Below are 19,626 nucleotides of genomic sequence, written 5' to 3' on the forward strand. Positions count from 1 at the left end.
TATTACTAGGATGTGTATTACTAGGATGTTGTCTTTTGGGGCCAAGTCTTTTCTACAATGTGCTTAATTTCTGTGAGGAAAATAGTAAAGCATTTATCAATTGACTTATTATTATTATTATTAATTTTATGAGCCCAATCAATTTCCTGTACCTCATTAATCATGTTGTTTACATTTGATTCTCTTAGAAGTGTGTGTGTCATTTGTCTTTCTTTAGTGATGAGTTTTGAATTTTCTATTCGAAGCCATAGACCTGCAAGATCTGATATTCCTAATTCTATTACGTCACACTCAAGAGTATCTTTATACACATTACTAATTATGTTATCAAGACATCCATTCTGTCTACTGGGGTTTTCATTAAGAAATAATAGTTCAATGACTTCAAAGAATTAACCATATAGATAACATTTTTCTTCTTTGTCCTTATATCTATGTTAATATCACCTACAATTATAATTTTATGTTGTTTATATTTGGACAACTGCAAAATTAGTGTGTTAATTTTTTTCTATAAATATTTCATCAGATCCTGGAATTCGATACACTGAGACAATTACAATTTTTTGTGCATGTATTACCATACCGGCTGCTTCAAATATGCTTTCCACTAAAGAATTAGCATTGCCATTTGTAGACTGATGTTCCCACAGAAGGAGACTAGTCTTTACATGTACTGTAAGCAAGCTGTAATGCTAGAACTTACAGAAATCAGTTATTTCCACTTCAAGCTACTTTAGTTTGTTATTAACATATTAGTCAATTTCATTAGTCTAAGAGAATGTCGTGAACCTCACGATAAAACTGTTTTTGAGCAGTGACATCAATGGCATTGCTTTTTTCAAATTATGACTGTAGTGACAAACATATGTAGTGTAGCCCAAGGTCAGGTTAGGTTGGAAGGTGATTTTTTAACTGTCTAAGCCTACAACTTTTATATTATGGCACATTTCATAGTAATACTTACATCACCACAGAAAACACTTATTTTCCCAAAATTGTCAGATATTTCAATTATTTACATGGGTGGTTTGAAAAGTTCTCAGAATCATCACTAGAGGTAAGCACCTACGCACCGTGTTTTTCACGTGATATTCATTGAATTATTGGCTGTAAACGCATGCCACGTCAGAGCTCTTGGAAGAGAGCTGTGGCGGTGGCATGGCTCTGTTGTTCCCACATAGTGATTTGTGGAGATGGAAAAAAAAAAAAATCTCGAGATTCGATCAGTGATTAAGTACTTCGTAAAGAAAGGTATAAAAGCAAAGAACATTCATGCCGTTTCCAGAATACACTGGGGGACTCTGCTCCTTCATATTCAACTGTTTGCAAGTGAACAATTGAATTTTAATTTGTTCGGAAGAGGTTAGATGATGATCTGCGCACTGGTCGGTCACGATGCGTCACTACTTCAGAAATCATTGCAAAAGTGCACAAAATGGTCATGGAGGACTGCCGATTGAAAGTGCATGAAATTGCTCATGTTTGCCAGATGTCATCTCAAAGGTTATATCACATTTTAATGGAAGAATCTGAAATGAAAAATTAACTGCAAGATGGGTACCACAACTCTTGATGCTGGATTAAAAACATGTGGTAAGTGCTTCAAATGCTGTCACAATCATGGAAAAATTACACACAAAGAGGTATAAATTATTGGCGCCCCCCCCCCCCCCCCACCCCCCTAATTCACCTGATATGGTTCCATCAGACTTCCATCTCTTCCCAAAAGTGAAAATTTTTCTTTGTGGATGAAGATTCACTTGAAACGAAGAATTGATAGCCAGAGTTGACAAATATTTTGCAGGCCTGAAGGAAACTCATTTTCGAGATGGGATCAAGGCACTGGAACATCGTTGGACAAAGTACATTAATCTACAAAGAGATTAAACTGGAAAAAAAAGTTTCAATGATGTCTATTTTTTTCTATTTCATACTGAGAACTTTTCAAACCACCCTCGTAGTATGCTTCATTAATAACAGCAGTCCCACAACTTTAATTGTTGTTGTTGTTGTTGTTGTTATTTGCAAATAAGCCCATTAGTACTCACTAAGTATTTGGACTCAAAGTGTCAAATTAATGTTTCTAAATCTGCAAATGCTAGGTAATCTATAGATAACTTGCCTCTGCCTAAAGTGATTGGTTGGTCAGTTTTGACAACTGATTTTTGTTTACACCATTCTTTTATCACTTTCTCAAGGATGCAGTTGAAAAGTAATTGAGGCAGTCCATCTGCTTCTCTTGCTCCCAATTTTATTTTGAAAGGGCCTAAGAGTTCCCCCATAAATTTAATTTTGGACACTGTGTCAGTCAGTGCCTGTTTTATGATTGATCTAGATCTTGTTCATTTAAGATTTTGAAGAGCAACTCACAGTAAACTGAGTCACAGATCTTTTTTCATTCAACAAAGGTGCAAACTAAATTTTTACTACAAATTCTCCGATTTCTTAGGATTAGCTTTAGGTTCAAGATTTGCTCTCGACACTAGTAAGTGTCACTGTATGACACCAAATCAGTCACGTAGTGCTGCTGAATAATCACTCAATTGAAAGCGTCACTTGTCAAAGCTGACGGGTTGTATAGTCATCTTCATTATGTTCAGCTGCATTAAAACAACTGAGAACTTTAGCAATAACGTTTTATCGAATATGTCATATCATAATGGCATGTGTTCTTTCCTTAAGGAATTGTCAATAGAGACCGAGGAAAAGGAAAGAGAATGAACCAGACATAAAATTCTCTTTATTTCCTAAACTTGTATTGATATGAAAAGTTACATATCGAAGTAAATAAAAAAATTAGTGTTAAAACATGAATTCACTTACTTGAACAATGTAGTTTAACAGGCGGAAGGCGTAATTCCTTGGCAATGTCTGTGTTCTTCAGCTTCAGAGCTTCATCCAACTGAAATAATAATTATCCATTTCAATCTGCAGCATTTATGAGTTAGTATAATTATTTTGCCATAATAGTAATCCAAATTTTAAAATTGTAGACATGAAGTATGTCATGCCGTACTAAAAAGGCAACCAGTCATATTCTGCACAATCATATTAAAGAATCGAATAAGAGTTGGCACAAAGCACAGGAGTTCTCATTACCAGTTAGAAACTTATTCCATAAAGCACAAATATTATTTGACAGGTATCTATGTTGCATTGGTGTCTTCTTTTAACTGACTGTGGCAAAGTGGATTTCTACAGGCAGCATTTCATCTGTGTACGGTATGAGGCAACACCCTTTGTAAGTCCATTGGCACCATATCACTTAAGTCTTAATGAACTTTAGGAAGTACAGAAAAAGGCAGAAGAATTTTACTGCAATCCACCAGAAACACTAATGTTTAGAGTTACCAACAGCATTTTTCAGGAACAATCTATCTTTCACAGTGCTAATTCTCTTTGGCAGCAGTGTTTCAGCCAGATACAAAAGGGGCAAGTGAATCCAAACCTGGGAAGTGATTTCTGGGATAGATATCATCATTTCGATGAGCATTATCAGTGAGGATCGTAGTGCAAATGATACATTAAAAATGTTATGTTAATGAAGTGGTTTTCTTTCTGGTGAAGTAACAAACATTGTGTTCTAGTATTACTAACACTTAACTTTGTCAATGGTACAACTACCTCTAGAGAAGGGATGCTCAATATTTTTAGACTTGAGATCTACTACATGTCTTCAGTCCATTTAGAGATCTACTGACTTAATCATACAGGTTTAAGCACAAAATAATACTGTAGCCAAAATTAACCACTTTAATTACACAAAATGCATAAAAGATAATTTTCTCTCTATTAAAAGTTGCATACTACTACTAAATTTTCAACATATTACGCATGTGAAAAAAACTACAATATGCACTATCAAATGTTGACAAAATCTGAGAGATACTTTGCTTTGCCTATCATTATCAAGTTTATAATAAACTGGCGAAAAATTTATCAGAGCCAAACTAGTACAGTCAAAGAGGAGGACACATAGATTTCACTTTGTTCATCATTGTGTCACTGAGATATGCTGATTCAAAAAATGAATTTTTTAAAAAATGATCAAACATATGGCAGCACTCTTACAATATTAGAGTAGGTTTTTACACTCCCTAATTTCCATGAGTAATCTTCACTGTATTCTGACTTTAAAGGAATGTCACATTTAAATAGAATTATTTCGTCTGCATGTTCAGTCTCTCTACAAGAGAAAATTCTTACTTGAAAGCTGAACAGGTTCCATTGCCTTGAAATCTGAAAATCAGGTTGCAACAACTGTTTTCCATGCTGTCAGGATAGCTGTATAATTCATTACAGTTTTTTGATCCAAAGGTTTTTCTTGATCAGACAGTATCTGAAGAAACAGTTTCGGGTCATTCCATGCCAAGTGGTCTAGAGGCTCCCACCTGACCCTCATGGATTTTGATGAAATTTTGTATGAACATTCACACATGTTCTCAATGAACATAGGTAAAGTTTCAGTTTCAGAAATTCAATACTTTTGGAGATATAGTCACTTGTTTAAGACCATAGCACAGCTTTCTATAGTGCGTCCTTGAATTTTCAGCAACTTTGAGATGAGATATCTCTAAGTATTTGCATGAAAGAAACAAAACTTAGCCGTCCTATACAACTTTTAGAGCTCTTTAAAGTAAAATATTAAGAAAAGGATTTCTGAGCAATTTTCATATAGATAATTTGAAGCAAAGTTGGGCGAAAAAATAGCTGTTTAAAAAAATGCTAACTTTAGTTTTTTATATCTCCAAAAGTAATTGTGGGATGTACATGAAACTTTGCACACCATAACTCACCAACACAAGGTCTTAGAATATAAAATTTCATTCTCCTATTGCTTTCCATTATTTCACAAATCTAGAGTGAAGTTGACAATCATTGAAAAAGTGCTAAAAATGGGTATTTTTGGTCAAATTTTTCAAAAAAGTGTTTTCTCCAAACTCTTCTAAACTATAATAATTAGAAAGAGCATATTCTAAACTAACTAGAAAAGTGGATTTGGTTTGGCAATGCAAGCATATAAGACCCTAAAAAGTAGCATAATCAAAGAGGCACACTGGAAGTTTGAACACATTTTTATGACACTCAAATCATACCTGAAATCTTTTATTTTGCCTTATACATGTTTATTAATGTCTGGGATAAGTAAAATAAGAAGTCCTCACATGCATCCACACACACACACACACACACACACACACACACACACACACACACACACACACACACACACACACTACTATTATTAAGAATGAATGTAAATGGTAAAATTTATTTGCATAATCATCTAATTATTAGTTGCCTGTTTAATGAACAACACCAGCTTACTGATGGAAAAAAAGTGTATAAATGAGTTGCTATGGTCCATGGTGGCTCAACCACTGCTAGTTTCATTTCACCTGAGAAAACAAGCATTCCCACTGACATAGGAGCCACACCTGATAGCATAGCAACAAGTGGGTTTCTTTACCACAGGATCCCAAGCCTGATAAGTGTTTCTTCACACAGGTTGCCAACCCAGATAGTAAAATTATTTAAATGCCCTGTGTAAAAATTAGAAGGTAATCTTGGGTTCCTTAGATTGTTTCCTCTAACCTATTTCAATTTTTGATATGCTACATTAATTTTCTGATCAACATCAAGAGGAATGGTGTATTGCCAGCCAGACGAATTTCCTGATGGAGCTGGAATAACTGCAATAATGTGGTGTTCCGGAACCCAGCACTTGTCACTTCTTGGTGACCAATAAAATGAATTTGCTGGACCATGTGGGTGCATAAAGTTTATTAATGCATCCTTTTGCTCTGTGGAGGTCTCGCAGATATTCCCAATCCACTACACGTTTTCATAGATGCATGCAACATATTGCCCTGGTTGGAGAGCAGACATTAATATGCCTCCTCCATTACTGTGACCCATTTTAGATAGAAAAGATGAACAATCATTTGAAACTCTGCTGACCTGAATTGTTGTTTCATCAATAGGTAAATGTTGCAAACTTGCTCTTGCTGCTAACCGCTTTGTTGTACCTCCAATCCCATCACAAGGTTATTTCCCGTGACTAGTAGCAAAAAAATTCCATTTGGCTGTCATTCCAAAATCACTCTTATGGTAGCATAAATTTAGGAAATTCTTGAAATTTTTATATTGAACACTGGAGCCATCACTGATATAATGAATGTGGGATATTTGTGCGAACTGTGCTTTTATATATTTGATGAGCTCCTTGACAAAAACGTGAACTGTAATAGTGTCATGCTACAAACAATCAATGATAATGCAAAAATTTAAAGATTCTACTTTCTCATTTTGACGAAAGTAGATAACAAATGGATGAATTGTTGCTTGACTATTGTCCCAGTGGAAGCCTTGCACAGCATCCTGAATGATAAAAGAATAATTTTCTGCAAAATCCATTAGAACAACAAGCTCTTCGTCTTTCAGATGACATTTAAGGCCTTTAAGATGCAAGCTTTGATGCTTGGCAATGTAATGATGGCATGACAGACTCCATATTTTGTTTTTTACATCTCCAATAAATTCATCCACTACCATTTGCATTGTGTCCAGTGTGGCTCGATCCATATGTATCCATTGCTTAAACACAATAACTTCCTGTGGCTCATGATCTAGGAAATAGCTGGCAATTTCACATGCTATAGCTTCGGGCCCAGGACACCTTTCACAGCGTTGTAGCATGCACTGTTTAGAGTTCAAACTGCAAACTGCCTTGCTGAGAATATCCTTATAATTTTCAAGTATACCAGCTCTGCTAAGCAAAAGCTTAACATTTTGGTGAATTGCACAGACGCAAACTGCATGCATTCCAGCTGATCCTACTGTTACACACCATTTGGGTCTAAGTTCACAAAACTTTGAGAACCCTATTTCTGGACCATTTATATTCTTACAGATAACATACATTTCCCGTAAATTGCAAAGTAACAATCTTTTTTGCATGTATGTCTTTCTATCTAAAAGTCTAACTGAAATACTATCTTTTTCTCCAGGGCACACCCTACTATACTCATCACCTTCAAAAAAAAATTTTGCACTCTACTAGCAACTAATGCTGTAATTTCCTGCTTTGCCTATTTTGGGGAAGTGCCAGAATGCCCTTCTCTGCCTTAAGCTTCTTCACCATTCTTTTGGACACGCTGAACTGAGCTGCTGTTTGACTGTCTAACTTACAGGTGCCAAGGTTAAAATTTGCATCTGTTCTTTATGAATTGCATTCTGCATCTTGGCTTTCAGTTCAGTCAGCAAATGTGCATAGTTGGCACAGTTTCCACATTCCTTAATTTCACGAACATCTTCAATTTGTAGGTTTACTCCCATTGCATTTACAATTCTGTTTTTAATCACATTTTGAGCCTTTTGAATTTTCTTCTTCACATATTGGGGCTGATCTCTGTAGTTTACTGTTCTCTTCAAGGGTAAAATACCAATAGACAATAAGCTACTGTTTAATTCTTCTTTTGGTTTAAAGTCCTCATCAGAATGTGATGGTGAGGCTCATAAAGCTTCGTCCAAGTGTTTATTTAAGGTACTCCTGCAAGCCAGACAAATTTTCTGACCTCGCTTTATGTTATTAACAAACTGCTTCTTCAACATATCAGAAGCCTTATTAGTTGTTTCAGTATCAAGAGTGCGAATTCCTGCCTTAACATTATGATTCACTTTCCGAAAGGGATTGAAGCATTTATTTTTTATTTATTTTTTATTTTTTTGTGTAACCTCTCCTATTGTGTCAATAACAGGGTTTCATGGTGTAGGCAAACTTGAGATATTGTCCAGCTTTTGCTTCAGAACGTCGGACCAACAACTTATTTTCCTCATCACTAAAATCAAACCATTTTAAAGCAGCATTTGGCAAAGAAAGTGACACGACAGTTTGTTCCACTATCTCCTTACCCAATTGTGCAGGAAGGTATGCTGTTCCCTCTGCATCCATCTCGAATCAGTAACTACATAATGTATTTGGCCTCTAAGTGCAAATTATAATCTGCTTAAATTTCAGACAAATTGCTACTGAATGAAATCATGCAAATGTATAATACCAATGCCAAAATCTAATAAGAGATATATGCTATAAAAGACACAAAACAATTTTTTGTAAATTAGATTACAAACTTTGATGGTCTTACGAATCACTTAACAAGCCACACTCAGTCAAGAGAACCCACTCACTATGCTGCAAACACACCACTGAAATATTGATTGTTCAAACAAGGCTCACAATAATGAAACAATCTGATTGTTAAATTGTTGCCATTTTATTTTCTATAAACAGTGAATCTTGTGAATTTTCTATGTGAAACTAGTGGTTACATATTTAACAAGGTAGTCGGCTACATTTAAGTGTGATTAAATACAAAATTAAACTTTTAGATGTTTAACCAACCTATTTCACATGTTTCCCTAATAACTTTAAGACAAAAATTCACAACACCTAGGCATTAAAATCTCTGCAATATTGACTGGAAAATTTACATCACTTTATACATGATTCAAGCAAACCGACTTTTTGGAAAAATGTTTTATGCAATTGAATCCAAAAATTAGGTCTTCATTTCCACTTGTAAATATTTACAATTTTTAGAAGAACAAAAAAATTCTTTTTTTTTTAATGAGAAGAGATTTCTGCAGATGAACACTTGCGATAAAAGCAGAAGGGCTACTTCTCATAGTTTTCAAGTTTTTCTGACAGTCTCATTGCCTATTTACCAGATCTTTTTATTTCCATTATTTAAAGCACTAATAAAGATTTGTTAGGCATAATAAAAGGTTTCAGGTATAATTTGAGTGTTCAAACTTCCAGTGTGCCTCTTTGATGATGCTACTTTTTAAGGCCTTATATGCTTCCATTGCAAAACCAAATCCACTTTTCTAGATAGTTTAGAATATGCTCTTTCTAATGATTATAGTTTAGAAGAGTTTGGAGAAAACACTTTTGAAAAATTTGACTAAAAATACCCATTTTTAGCACTTTTTGAAAAATCGTGTACTTCACCCTAGATTTGTGAAATAATGGAAAGCAATAGGAGAATGAAATTTTATATTCTAAGACCTTGTGTTGGTGAGTTATGGTGTGCAAAGTTTCATGTACATCCTACAATTACTTTTGGAGACATAAAAAACTAAAGTTAGCATTTTTTTTAAACAGCTATTTTTTCACCCAACTTTGCTTCAAATTATCTATATGAAAAATGCTCAGAAATCCTTTTCTTAATATTTTACTTTAAAGAGCTCTAAAAGTTGTATAGGACGGCTAAGTTTTGTTTCTTTCATGCAAATACTTAGAGATATCTCATCTCAAAGTTGCTGAAAATTCAAGGACGCACTATAGAAAGCTGTGCTATGGTCTTAAACAAGTGACTGTATCTCCGAAAGTACTGAATTTCTGAAACAAACTTTACCTATTTTCATTGAGAACATGTGTGAATGTTTATACAAAATTTCATCAAAATCCATGATGGTCATGTGGGAACATTTCTTGATATTAGACCACTTGGCACGGAATGGCCCTTTCACATTTAATTTCTGTAACTGTCAAATACTTTGCGGAAGACATAAAGAGTACTGATGGTTTGGCTTTTATTCCTTTAAGGTCTTTGTTCAACTGCCATATCAGTTACACATGCCAAGACCCAACAACCAGCTCAAATCATGCGGTTGCGAGTACTCTTCCTCTCTTTCAAACGCAAAAGGTCTTATCACAGGAAGAAGTTCTCTAAATTATTCCTCCACTCAACCATCTAACTTCAGTGTGTGACAGCAGCTAATTCTTCTAATAGCACTTTAAATTTTCTTCTCTGTGGTGAATGTGAGTGAACTGAATTCTCAATGTTGGTGCCAATATTAATACATAATTTTCAAAACACGTACACTAAGTACTTGCTGATGGATGGAACAATAATACTTAAAGAAATGCATATACGCAAGACACTGTCAGTAGTAATGCATACACATTTCTGAACTGGCAAATCATATTCAGAAATTAAAGCTTTTTTAAAAATCTTCTGCTACTGCAGTGTCTTTAAAGATGAAAACTGTAAGTAAGTCTTCTTTTACAGTGATATCTGACCACATCAGTCTTACAAAAATTCTAACTTTATGTGAAATACTCCATCTTGATATTAACTATAATTTTTTTTTTTTAAGTGTGGAATACAATGACCCACTAGCTGCCAGAAAGCACTCCTTAACAAATATGCCACCACCTAATGGTTTTCCATGTTTCATCATTATTTCTGATACACAAAATGATGTTATGTTTGATGAAAGACTTATTTGTACAGACATTACAAAAAACATCAGCTGTGATTGTAAATTATTTTTACCATTAGAAAGTTTCTTCCTCCTCGACTCACTACCAACAGGTGCTTCTGACTCAAGTCAACTGTTCTAAAATTGCATTCAATATATTCCTTTTTAGGTATGGCTAAAGTAGCATTATATATCAAACATATACACTTATCTTCATGCATTGTAACAAAAAACATCTCTCTTGTCTCACCATGGAAGTGTTATGTTTTCCTGTGTTTAGCTGCACTCACTCTTCACAAACACATTACTAAGCGAGGAGTACACCATGGTGACGAAAGTAGTGGGATACCTCCTAATATTGTGTTGGACCTCCTTTTGTCTGGCGCAGTGCAGCAACTTGATGTGGCATGGAACCAATAAGTAACTGGAAGTCCACTGCAGGATTTTGTGCACGAACTGACCTCCCGATTACATCCCATAAATGTTCACTGGGATTCATGTCTGGTGATCCAGATAGACAAACTATATGCTTGAATTGTCGAGAATGTTCTTCAAAGCAATCACCAACAACTGTGGCCCAGTAACATGGTGGACTGTCATACATAAAAATTCCATTGTTGTTTGGGAACATGAAGTCCACGAATGACTGGAAATGGTCTCCAAGTAGCCGAACATAACCATTTGCAGTCAATTATCGGTTCAGTTACACCAAAGGACACAGTCCATTCTATTTAAACAGAGCCCACACCATTAGGGAGCCACTACGAGCTTGCACTGTGCCTCGTTGGCAACTTGGGTCCATGGCTTTGTGGGGCCTGTGCCACGCTAACTCCACCATCAGCTCTCACGAACTGAAATCGGGACTCATCTTATCAGGTAACAAGTTTTCCAGTCATCTAGTGTCCAACTGATACGGTCACGAGTGCAGGAGAGATGCTACTGGTGACGAATTACTGTTAGTAAAGGCACTCTTGACGGTTCTCTGCTACCGTAGCCCACTGATGCCAAATTTCGCCTCAATGTCCTATCGGATATGTTCATCTTATGTCCCACATTGATTTCTGCTGGTATATCAAGCAGTGTTGCTTGCATGTTAGCACTGACAACTGTAAGCAAATGCCGCTATTCTCGGTCATTAAGTGAAGGCCATTGGCCACTGCATTGTCCACGATGACAGGAGACAGGTAGGGCATTTAATGTAGTATTCTCAGGACACACTGGACACTGTGAATCTCTGAATATTGAATACTGCAACAATTTCCAAAATGGAATTATGCATACAGCCAGCTCCAACTGCAATTCCATATTCAAAGACTGCTAATTCCCATCATGTTGCCATAATCATACCAGAAACATTTTCACATGAATCAACTGAAAACAAAAGACAGCTCTTCCAACACAATGCCCTTTAATACCTTGCTTACCTGATACTACAGCATATTTAGATGTGCATACCACTATCCCATGATTTTCGCCACCTCCAGGTGTAACTTGCCTACTGATTGGTAGCACTTGGCCGCAGTCAGGAGATGTTTGTTGCCAACTGTACATTATACTAGGCTCTCGCCTTGACTACACTGTTGTTTAGCTCTGCTGTGTCACTGTGGTGTACATTGCTGCAATATGTAGATTGTGTTTATTTAAAAAATGAGAGATGAGGCTGTTGTTTGACTTATCAATACTAACAGCAATCTCAGTATAAATAACACGAAGTATTTAACTGATTATTAGCTCCATAGTGCACATTGCTGTTTCATGGAAGCTTGGAAACAGACATTTGTGTTGCCTATTGGAGGCAGAGCTTGCTTCAAATAAGTTTTATTTGTATAAATGCATGTGTAAATAGAACGAAATTCACTGCTAACTGACCACTTATTATATTTGTACATAACTTGCTTCTGTCATTTACGCAGTTGAGCATTTTGTAACATTTCAACTTGAACTTATACCTGTGAACTGGTGTACTCACTCTCCTTTCTGAATGTGCTGAGTCCACTTGCACCTGACAACAGACTCCGTGACAAATGAGCTATGGAAGAGACTCATGAGCCGAGTCTAGTGGCACAGGTAGATGAGTTTGGAAATGTCACAGGACTCACTGGCAAGTTTAAAGTGGGTATATGGAGTGCATTTCTCATCTCTACTCTTAAGGTATACATTTTAGAACCTATGTTTACTATTTCTTTTTGTTTTTATTTATACCATCTGTTTCCAAAACATGGAAAGCAAAAATTTGCAATAGAAGAGATACATTTTACAGTATCGAAGAGTTCTTAAGATATGCAATTTGGAACCACGTTTACTATACTTTTCCACTTTCAATGATTTCTCCTGTCATATCATTGAATACTGACCATTCCTCCTGAGACACACTGTATTAGGAAGTGACAAAGTTGACTGTTTGGTTGAGAGTTGGTGAAGCCAACAAATGTTATCCAAACGGCTGACACTGGCCACAACTGAATCATTATATTACACCCTTCACTAATTCCTTTCATGTGAAATCATTACACAGTTGCTATACATGCTACAATTACAAAACAAAATATAGAAACATAGGTGGTTGGACTTTACATTTCATTCAGTTCCAGGTTATGCTACGAGTCTGGCAAAGCAACATTCTCCATTAACATGGTCACTGACTTCTGCCCCTTGAACTATTATTCATAGCACAACAAAATTCAAAATATTTCGCACTAGTGTTTATAAAGTTTCACTTTCCTGATGTTTTGGTTTCGATAGCATGCTTAACCCAAGAAAAGGCAGCTAACTCTGAAAAAGATTTCATTACAATTTGTTCTTCATTACTACGATCAAAAATGCAGTCCAGTTACCTCTGCCGAAATATACTACTTCATTTATATTACATTTTACTCAGTTGAGCTAATGTACAAGGCTTATTACTTTTCTGATAAGCTTTCCCACAAAAAACAGTTACTTATAGTTTACAGTTAAAATGAAGTATATGTAAGGCATCATGGAGATTTCCCTCTCAATATCTTTGGCCTGTGCAGCAAGTGTAACAGTGACCAGTTTATACTATGTGACAGACAAGCCGCAGCACTCTTACGCCTCGTGCAAAATCAAAAACCAGAGTTTGCAGTATCACCCGTCTGCTTCAACCTGTGACGTAATTGTTTTATGCTATGCAACATCACGGTGGCAAGGGTATTTGAAATTGATCATGTTTACTGAGGGTGTGCTAGAGTAAGTGGTGGCATTCTCTAGTGTTTCTAAGTTGTTTGTGAGTCACTGGACTGACTTAGTGCTGTTTGTAAGAATAATATTGAAAGTGTTTGTAATGACTTGGTACCAAGTTATTTTGATGTTGACTTAAGGGCAACAGATCTGTTTTCAAGTTTGGAATTATTAGTGTTGTGTGTTGTTTGTAGTTGGAAACATAATTTTGTTAAGTTATGGATATGACAATGGATTTCATGAGTAGGTCGTTGCATGCTGCAGTGGGGGATGACATGCTGACCACGATTACATTCCTACACTTGCGCGATCTAATTGCCGAGTATGTAAAGTGTGAAGTTTGTGGAGAACATGTGGGATTGACCAAAGTTGCTGAATCTCATACCAGGGACCAGAGCATGTGCTGTTGTCAGAAGGAAAATGTATGGGGTTCAATCTGGAAGGGTTCCAGGTTTAAAAAACTAGGCCAGTCATTAAATTTTGTTGTTGACTTACTATTTTTGCTATTGCTTGAGTGTTTTTATTTTGAAGGTGTGAATGGTGGTTTTTTTATTTTATTTGAGTCTTGTGTTTAGAATTGTTATTTACTTGGGAGGGTGGGGGTTTAGGAAGGGAAGGGGGTTGGGTTTGAGAGGAATAGAAGACTCGGTTTTTATTTTGTTTCCCAGTGTGTGTGTGTGTGTGTGTGTGTGTGTGTGTGTGTGCTGAATTTGGTTGTTGGTATGGTTTTCTTCATCTTCCTCTTCCTCTAGTATCAAGGGCGGTAAGTCTATTTGTGGGCATAATAGCGTGTCTTGTCTTTCAAAACTGGTGTTGATGCAGTCTTTTTTTGAATTTTTTGGTTGTGATGTTATTAGAAGATAATGATGTTGAACTGTGATTGGTAGATAACATGGAGTTTCTTTGACTACATTGGTGAGTTGAAGTTTTTGATATTACGTATAAGAGCGAGTTTCGGTGCTGGGGTACCACCTACTTCAATTCTGCCACATAGGTCATGCTAAGTGCTCAACACTAGATTTGTTGAGCAGTGTGTAGTTTTGTGATATCTTAGGTTTCACTTCAGCTATATATGTCAACTAAAATTTCCAATACAGCTTTTTCTAGGTTTTGCTTTGAGGTTCCATTGATTGTATTTTGTTTGTTTGATTTTTGCTATTTGTTTTGGTATGTCCTCATCTATTTGTTTTGGTATGTCCTCATTATTAGGATTGACGTACATTTAGTTTGTCCCACCCAAAACCCCATAATTCCAGAGGCTGTCCCATTAGTTTCATGTTATTTCTGCAATTTTTTTGTTGTTCTTTATGTCTATTACCCACCTACACACAACACCCAAATAAAAAAGTAAAAACAAGAAATATTATTCACAACTTTGAAATAATAAAACAAACCACAAGCAACAGCAAAAACAGTATGTCATTACTACAGCCTCCCTAATGGCCAGCTTATAATTCTCAAACCAGGAGCCTCTCCAAACAGAATGTCATATACCTTGTACCACCGACAATGCCACAAACACTGGTCCCTGATCTGAAGTGCTGGAACTTTGGTCAGTCCCACACCTTCTGCATAAACTTAACACTTCACGTACTCTGCAATTAGATCTAACAACTGTTTAGTGTGTGCAGTCACAGTTACCTCACAGTACAAGAATGAAGGAGCGTCACTTTGACGATGTCACAGTTTAAAGCTGACAGTTGGTACCACAATCTGCAGTTATCCCTTATGTCCTTCCCCCATCTTGGTTACAGATAAAAGTTCTTTTAACAGTGAGAGCATTCATCAGATTTTGACAGTAGAGCGAATATCTCACGAAAGTCTTTTATAAAATCAATAAACTACCGAAAGTTTTGCAGAGTCTTCAGCTAAACGTAGACCTAAATTCTGTATGTATCAAAAACAATTGCCTGATAACTCTGTCACAGTAACATTTCATTTTGTAATGGTAATTAAATAGGCCCATTTAGCAAATATTACACTTGTTGGAAATTAAGATGTGTTATTTGGCTCTATGACCTCTGTGTGACTCATTAAGTAACCTTAAATGTTATATACCACCCATCAACTCTCAAAAGTTACTCAAAAAACCACTGTCTTTAGGTTTTCAACAACGACTTTGTTCACTACAAGGCGCTGTACTGTTGTGTGTAAGCATAATTATGGATTTAAACACACACCCCCCCCCCCCCCCCCCCCCGCCACACACACACACACACACACACACACACACACACACACACACACACACACACACACACACACACACACACACAGTGAGCTGCAGTTTATTACCAAGTTCCACAATAAAGAGGGAGAATAATGATAAAGTAAACTGACAGATACTAAACTAGCTTACAACTAGCCTCTCATAAGATGAGCCATTCACTCTTTAACACAATCTTCCAACTATGATGTTTAAGCAAGATCCCAAACAACATATACAATTTAAAACACACACCACTTTCTTCACTGTCACCGGATTTCAAGTCAAGTCCCAATTTAGAACGTACAACAGCTGTCCTCTTCAGAATATAAGGTGTACTCTGTTAAGTAGCACACTAATTTTCAGTGACAGGCACCACAAAAAAATTGTATTTGTATGCAAATATGAAGCAAAATAATGTCAGAAAGATTTCATCCCATTAGCAGTCACAAAGAGATGGTACATAAGAGCTGAATAATTCACAGAGATCAGTTCACATCACGCTGGCCATGGAGGCCTCCAAGTGATTCCCTGTCAGATCAACACAGAAAAATATGAGTTACAACCCGACCACCTCTGATATCTGTAAAATTTGGTGTGTACATGGCAAAAAGAGAATGAAAATGGCAAATTACAGAACTGTAGCAGAAGTACAACAAAAGCAATGGCCACCCAAAAATCTGTCACCGTAACAGTCAGGTGCTCACCTCATAGCATGCCATATCCTTCTGCAGGCTGCTACATAGGTCCACACACTGCCCAGAGTGCCCGACATGTCCCAGACTCAGATCAAGAACCACTTCAAGTTTCTGCAATGGACCCAGCCTGCCATGACTACTGCAGAGTTGTCGTGCCATCTTCACCACAATCCACACTTGCTGCTGCACTTCCAACAGCCGCATACAAGGCACCACTTTACTGTGGTTACCAGTGGCTGCCTACGAGATCTTCACCTCACAGGAGCATGCCGAACCATCTTCCCTGCTCCCTGAGATATTATCCATGATAGACAGTTTTCAGTTATCCAGTTGTGGAGATATTCTCTCTCTGAAGTATTCTTTGCTTAGTAACTGTAATAAACAGTTATGTTGCAAAATTGTGTTTTATCACTCCTCAGAAGACAACAGAACATTGGCAACGAGGTAAAAGGTTTCATGTGGTTTTTTAAGGCTCTGCCTTAGTACGTCGGCAATGAGGTAAAACATTCAATATTTTGGTCTTCGGTCTGTTTTCATGTTTCTTGCTGTGAATTAGTTTGTTTTGCTGCAGCAGGAATTTTATTCTTCAAGCTTGTTCGACTGGTTTTACTTGTGTACTAGTTTGTTCTGTTAAGGCAATGTCTCATGCTTCTTGTGTTGTTGCAGTTCCACCACTCTTGGCCCATCCTTGCCAGTGATGCCATTGGACACTGGGTCTCTCACTGTTGGGCGTTTGTCCTGTCGGTGAAGGCCCTAATGAGGCTGGCCTCCCCTCTTGGTATTCCTGCCGGCACTAGTGTCGTTACTTTTCTGCGAAATCATACTTGTTGTCAGTCCAGATATCACCAGCCCTCTAGTTGTTGCCTTACTCAGTAAGTATGCAACAATGCCTGTCTTTGTCAGTTCGTCTGCCACCAACTCTCCTGACATTGGCAGACCTACCAATGCCAGCATCAGCTGTCACATCTGTGGGTTCGACACCAGCCATCCTGCAGCCAGTCCTCCCGATGCTGCCATCCCAGTCGTTCCTGCTGCACTGCCACCACAGCCAATATGGCCACTCCTGTTGGTGCCAACCCTTCCGCCAATCTCACCATCCAGGCAGGTGGCAACAGTCCCGTCATGTTTTGTCAGGCCCTAGGTTGCACCTTTTTTGGAAGTTTCACCGTAAGTCTCACTGGCACCTGGTCCTTCCCCATCAGTGCCACTGACTGAGCTTTGTCACTGTTCCCCTACACAGATAGGTAACACTTTTTTGTTGGGATCAAATTTTGGGTTGATTTGTGGTTTGTTTAGGTGTATTCATGTCTCTGGCACTGAGGTTTTGGAAGTTATTATGCACTGCTTGTGTTTTTCATTTCTTGAGATTCAGAGGGCATGAACTCCACACCCCATGCTCAGCAGTTTTGTTCAGTGCTTCTTGCATTGTTATTCCAACGTTCATGCCAGGTTCTTTTTTTTTTTTTTTTTTTTTTTTTTTAAATGCTTCGGTTCTTCTCAGGCACATGTTTATACAGTGACTGGCTGTACTGTTGCTTCATTTCAGTTTGGACAGTCCGTGAGAGCAGCTGTGACATGCCATCTCCCTCATAGGCAGTGCATCTTTGGGAAGATTGCACCATCTCTTTTTATGCGGCATATGCAGGGTTGCAATCGGTATAGTCTCACCTCCACTCCTCCAATCATGTTTAGCACTCCAGGTAATGCCCATGCCTCACCTACAAGGTTTAAAGTAAACAGACGAGACAAGGCATCATATACAGTCAGGCCTCCAGCACGTGTCATCGTGTTCAGGGCCACCAGTTTCGCCACTATGTGGCATGTGGCTCCCAGCACACACCACTCCAATTGGCGGGCACTGTTTTACATCCATGTGGTTACACCATACCCTTCCACAGGTGGCTACATAGATCTGCGCTCCACCCAGAGGAGGCCAAACATGTCCCAGATTCTGAAGGATCAAAATCCACTTCACGTCTCTGCAATGGACACTGCATGTTGTGACCACTGCTGCTCTCTCTGCCTCCAGAGTTGTCGTGTCATCTTCCCAGTGGCCCAAATCAGCCACTATGCTTCCAACAGCCACTCACAAGGCACCACTTTGTCATGGTTTCCAACGGTTGTCTAAGAGTTCTTCGCCTCTTACTACCATGTCAAACTCACTCTCCCACTCCTCGAGAAATTGTCCAGGATGGACAGTTTTCACTAATCATGTTGTGTCGCTAAAGTGTTCTTATTACTCCTCAGCACAGGACAGAACACTTTGACCTTTAATATCTCACTTATGTCACCTTCAAAATTTATGAATAAAGTTTATACAGTCCTTCATTGTACAATATACAACACACTAAAAAATGAAATTCAGTTGACATCTGGATAAGGAGCTATAAATTAATATATACAGCTGTGTGATGGAAAAATGCAATACAAACTGTTTGCAGACTGCAACAAATAGTGTAAAGTACAGAAAAACCAAGTTAAACTCTTAAAATGGTGGTGTTATAGCGATATGAAAAGGCCACCGAATCCATGCAAATTTTAACTACAGCAAGCTGGTAGTAAGTGACACAACAGGAAACTGTGTGTGTGTGTGTGTGTGTGTGTGTGTGTGTGTGTGTGTGTGTGTGTGTGTGTGTGTGTGAACCATTTCCTATCAAATCTTAGATGGCAGTATGCCTGCTTCTCATACAGTGAAGTTGTAGCAAAAGATGATATATATTGTGACCATACCAACCTACCATGAAGATGGAGTTTGAAAGGATCCTGCATTGCTGTAATCCCTTCAGGGAAGTTGGACAGAACAGTTACACAAATAGGTTTACACAAAGTGAATATGTAACAAATTTAAGAAAACATTAAAACAGAAACAAGGGCCTGTGACTGAGTCAACTACATTGAAACAGATAGAAATCACAAACCTGCCTACCTCCCCTGACAAGAGGAAACACTGCTTTAGTTGCATTAAATGACAGCCTTGTATTTCTTGGTGAGCCCAGATGAATAAGACAAGAAAGAGAGAAAAAATGCACAGAAATAGTGCAAGAATGATTCTGGGGTATTCCAGAGTAAATATGTATCCAGTGTGGAGAAAAGGCAGAGGGTGAAATAAACATGTAATCTGAAATTATAATGCAACTGAAAGAAAAATTCAGTACTAGCACCATTAAGTATTCGAAAGAGCCAAATGTTGACACTTCTTCCAAAAAGGTGTAGCATCCATAGGACTGCAAATGAATTATGAGCTCAAAGTGT

The 19,626-nt window shown here is 37.5% G+C and overlaps 1 protein-coding gene across 1 annotated transcript in view; it reads right to left on the bottom strand.

The window, feature by feature from the left end:
- The window catches only part of LOC126277875 (iron-sulfur cluster assembly scaffold protein IscU-like), a 46,888-nt gene that overhangs the window by 16,769 nt on the left and 10,493 nt on the right, over positions 1-19,626 (bottom strand). Inside the window, exon 3 of the mRNA XM_049977402.1 lies at positions 2,827-2,905. Coding sequence (XP_049833359.1) covers positions 2,827-2,905 — 79 coding nt within the window. The remainder of the gene's footprint in view (positions 1-2,826; positions 2,906-19,626) is intronic.

The sequence above is a fragment of the Schistocerca gregaria genome, chromosome 6, assembly GCF_023897955.1.
Source record: "Schistocerca gregaria isolate iqSchGreg1 chromosome 6, iqSchGreg1.2, whole genome shotgun sequence".
NCBI lineage: Eukaryota > Metazoa > Arthropoda > Insecta > Orthoptera > Acrididae > Schistocerca > Schistocerca gregaria.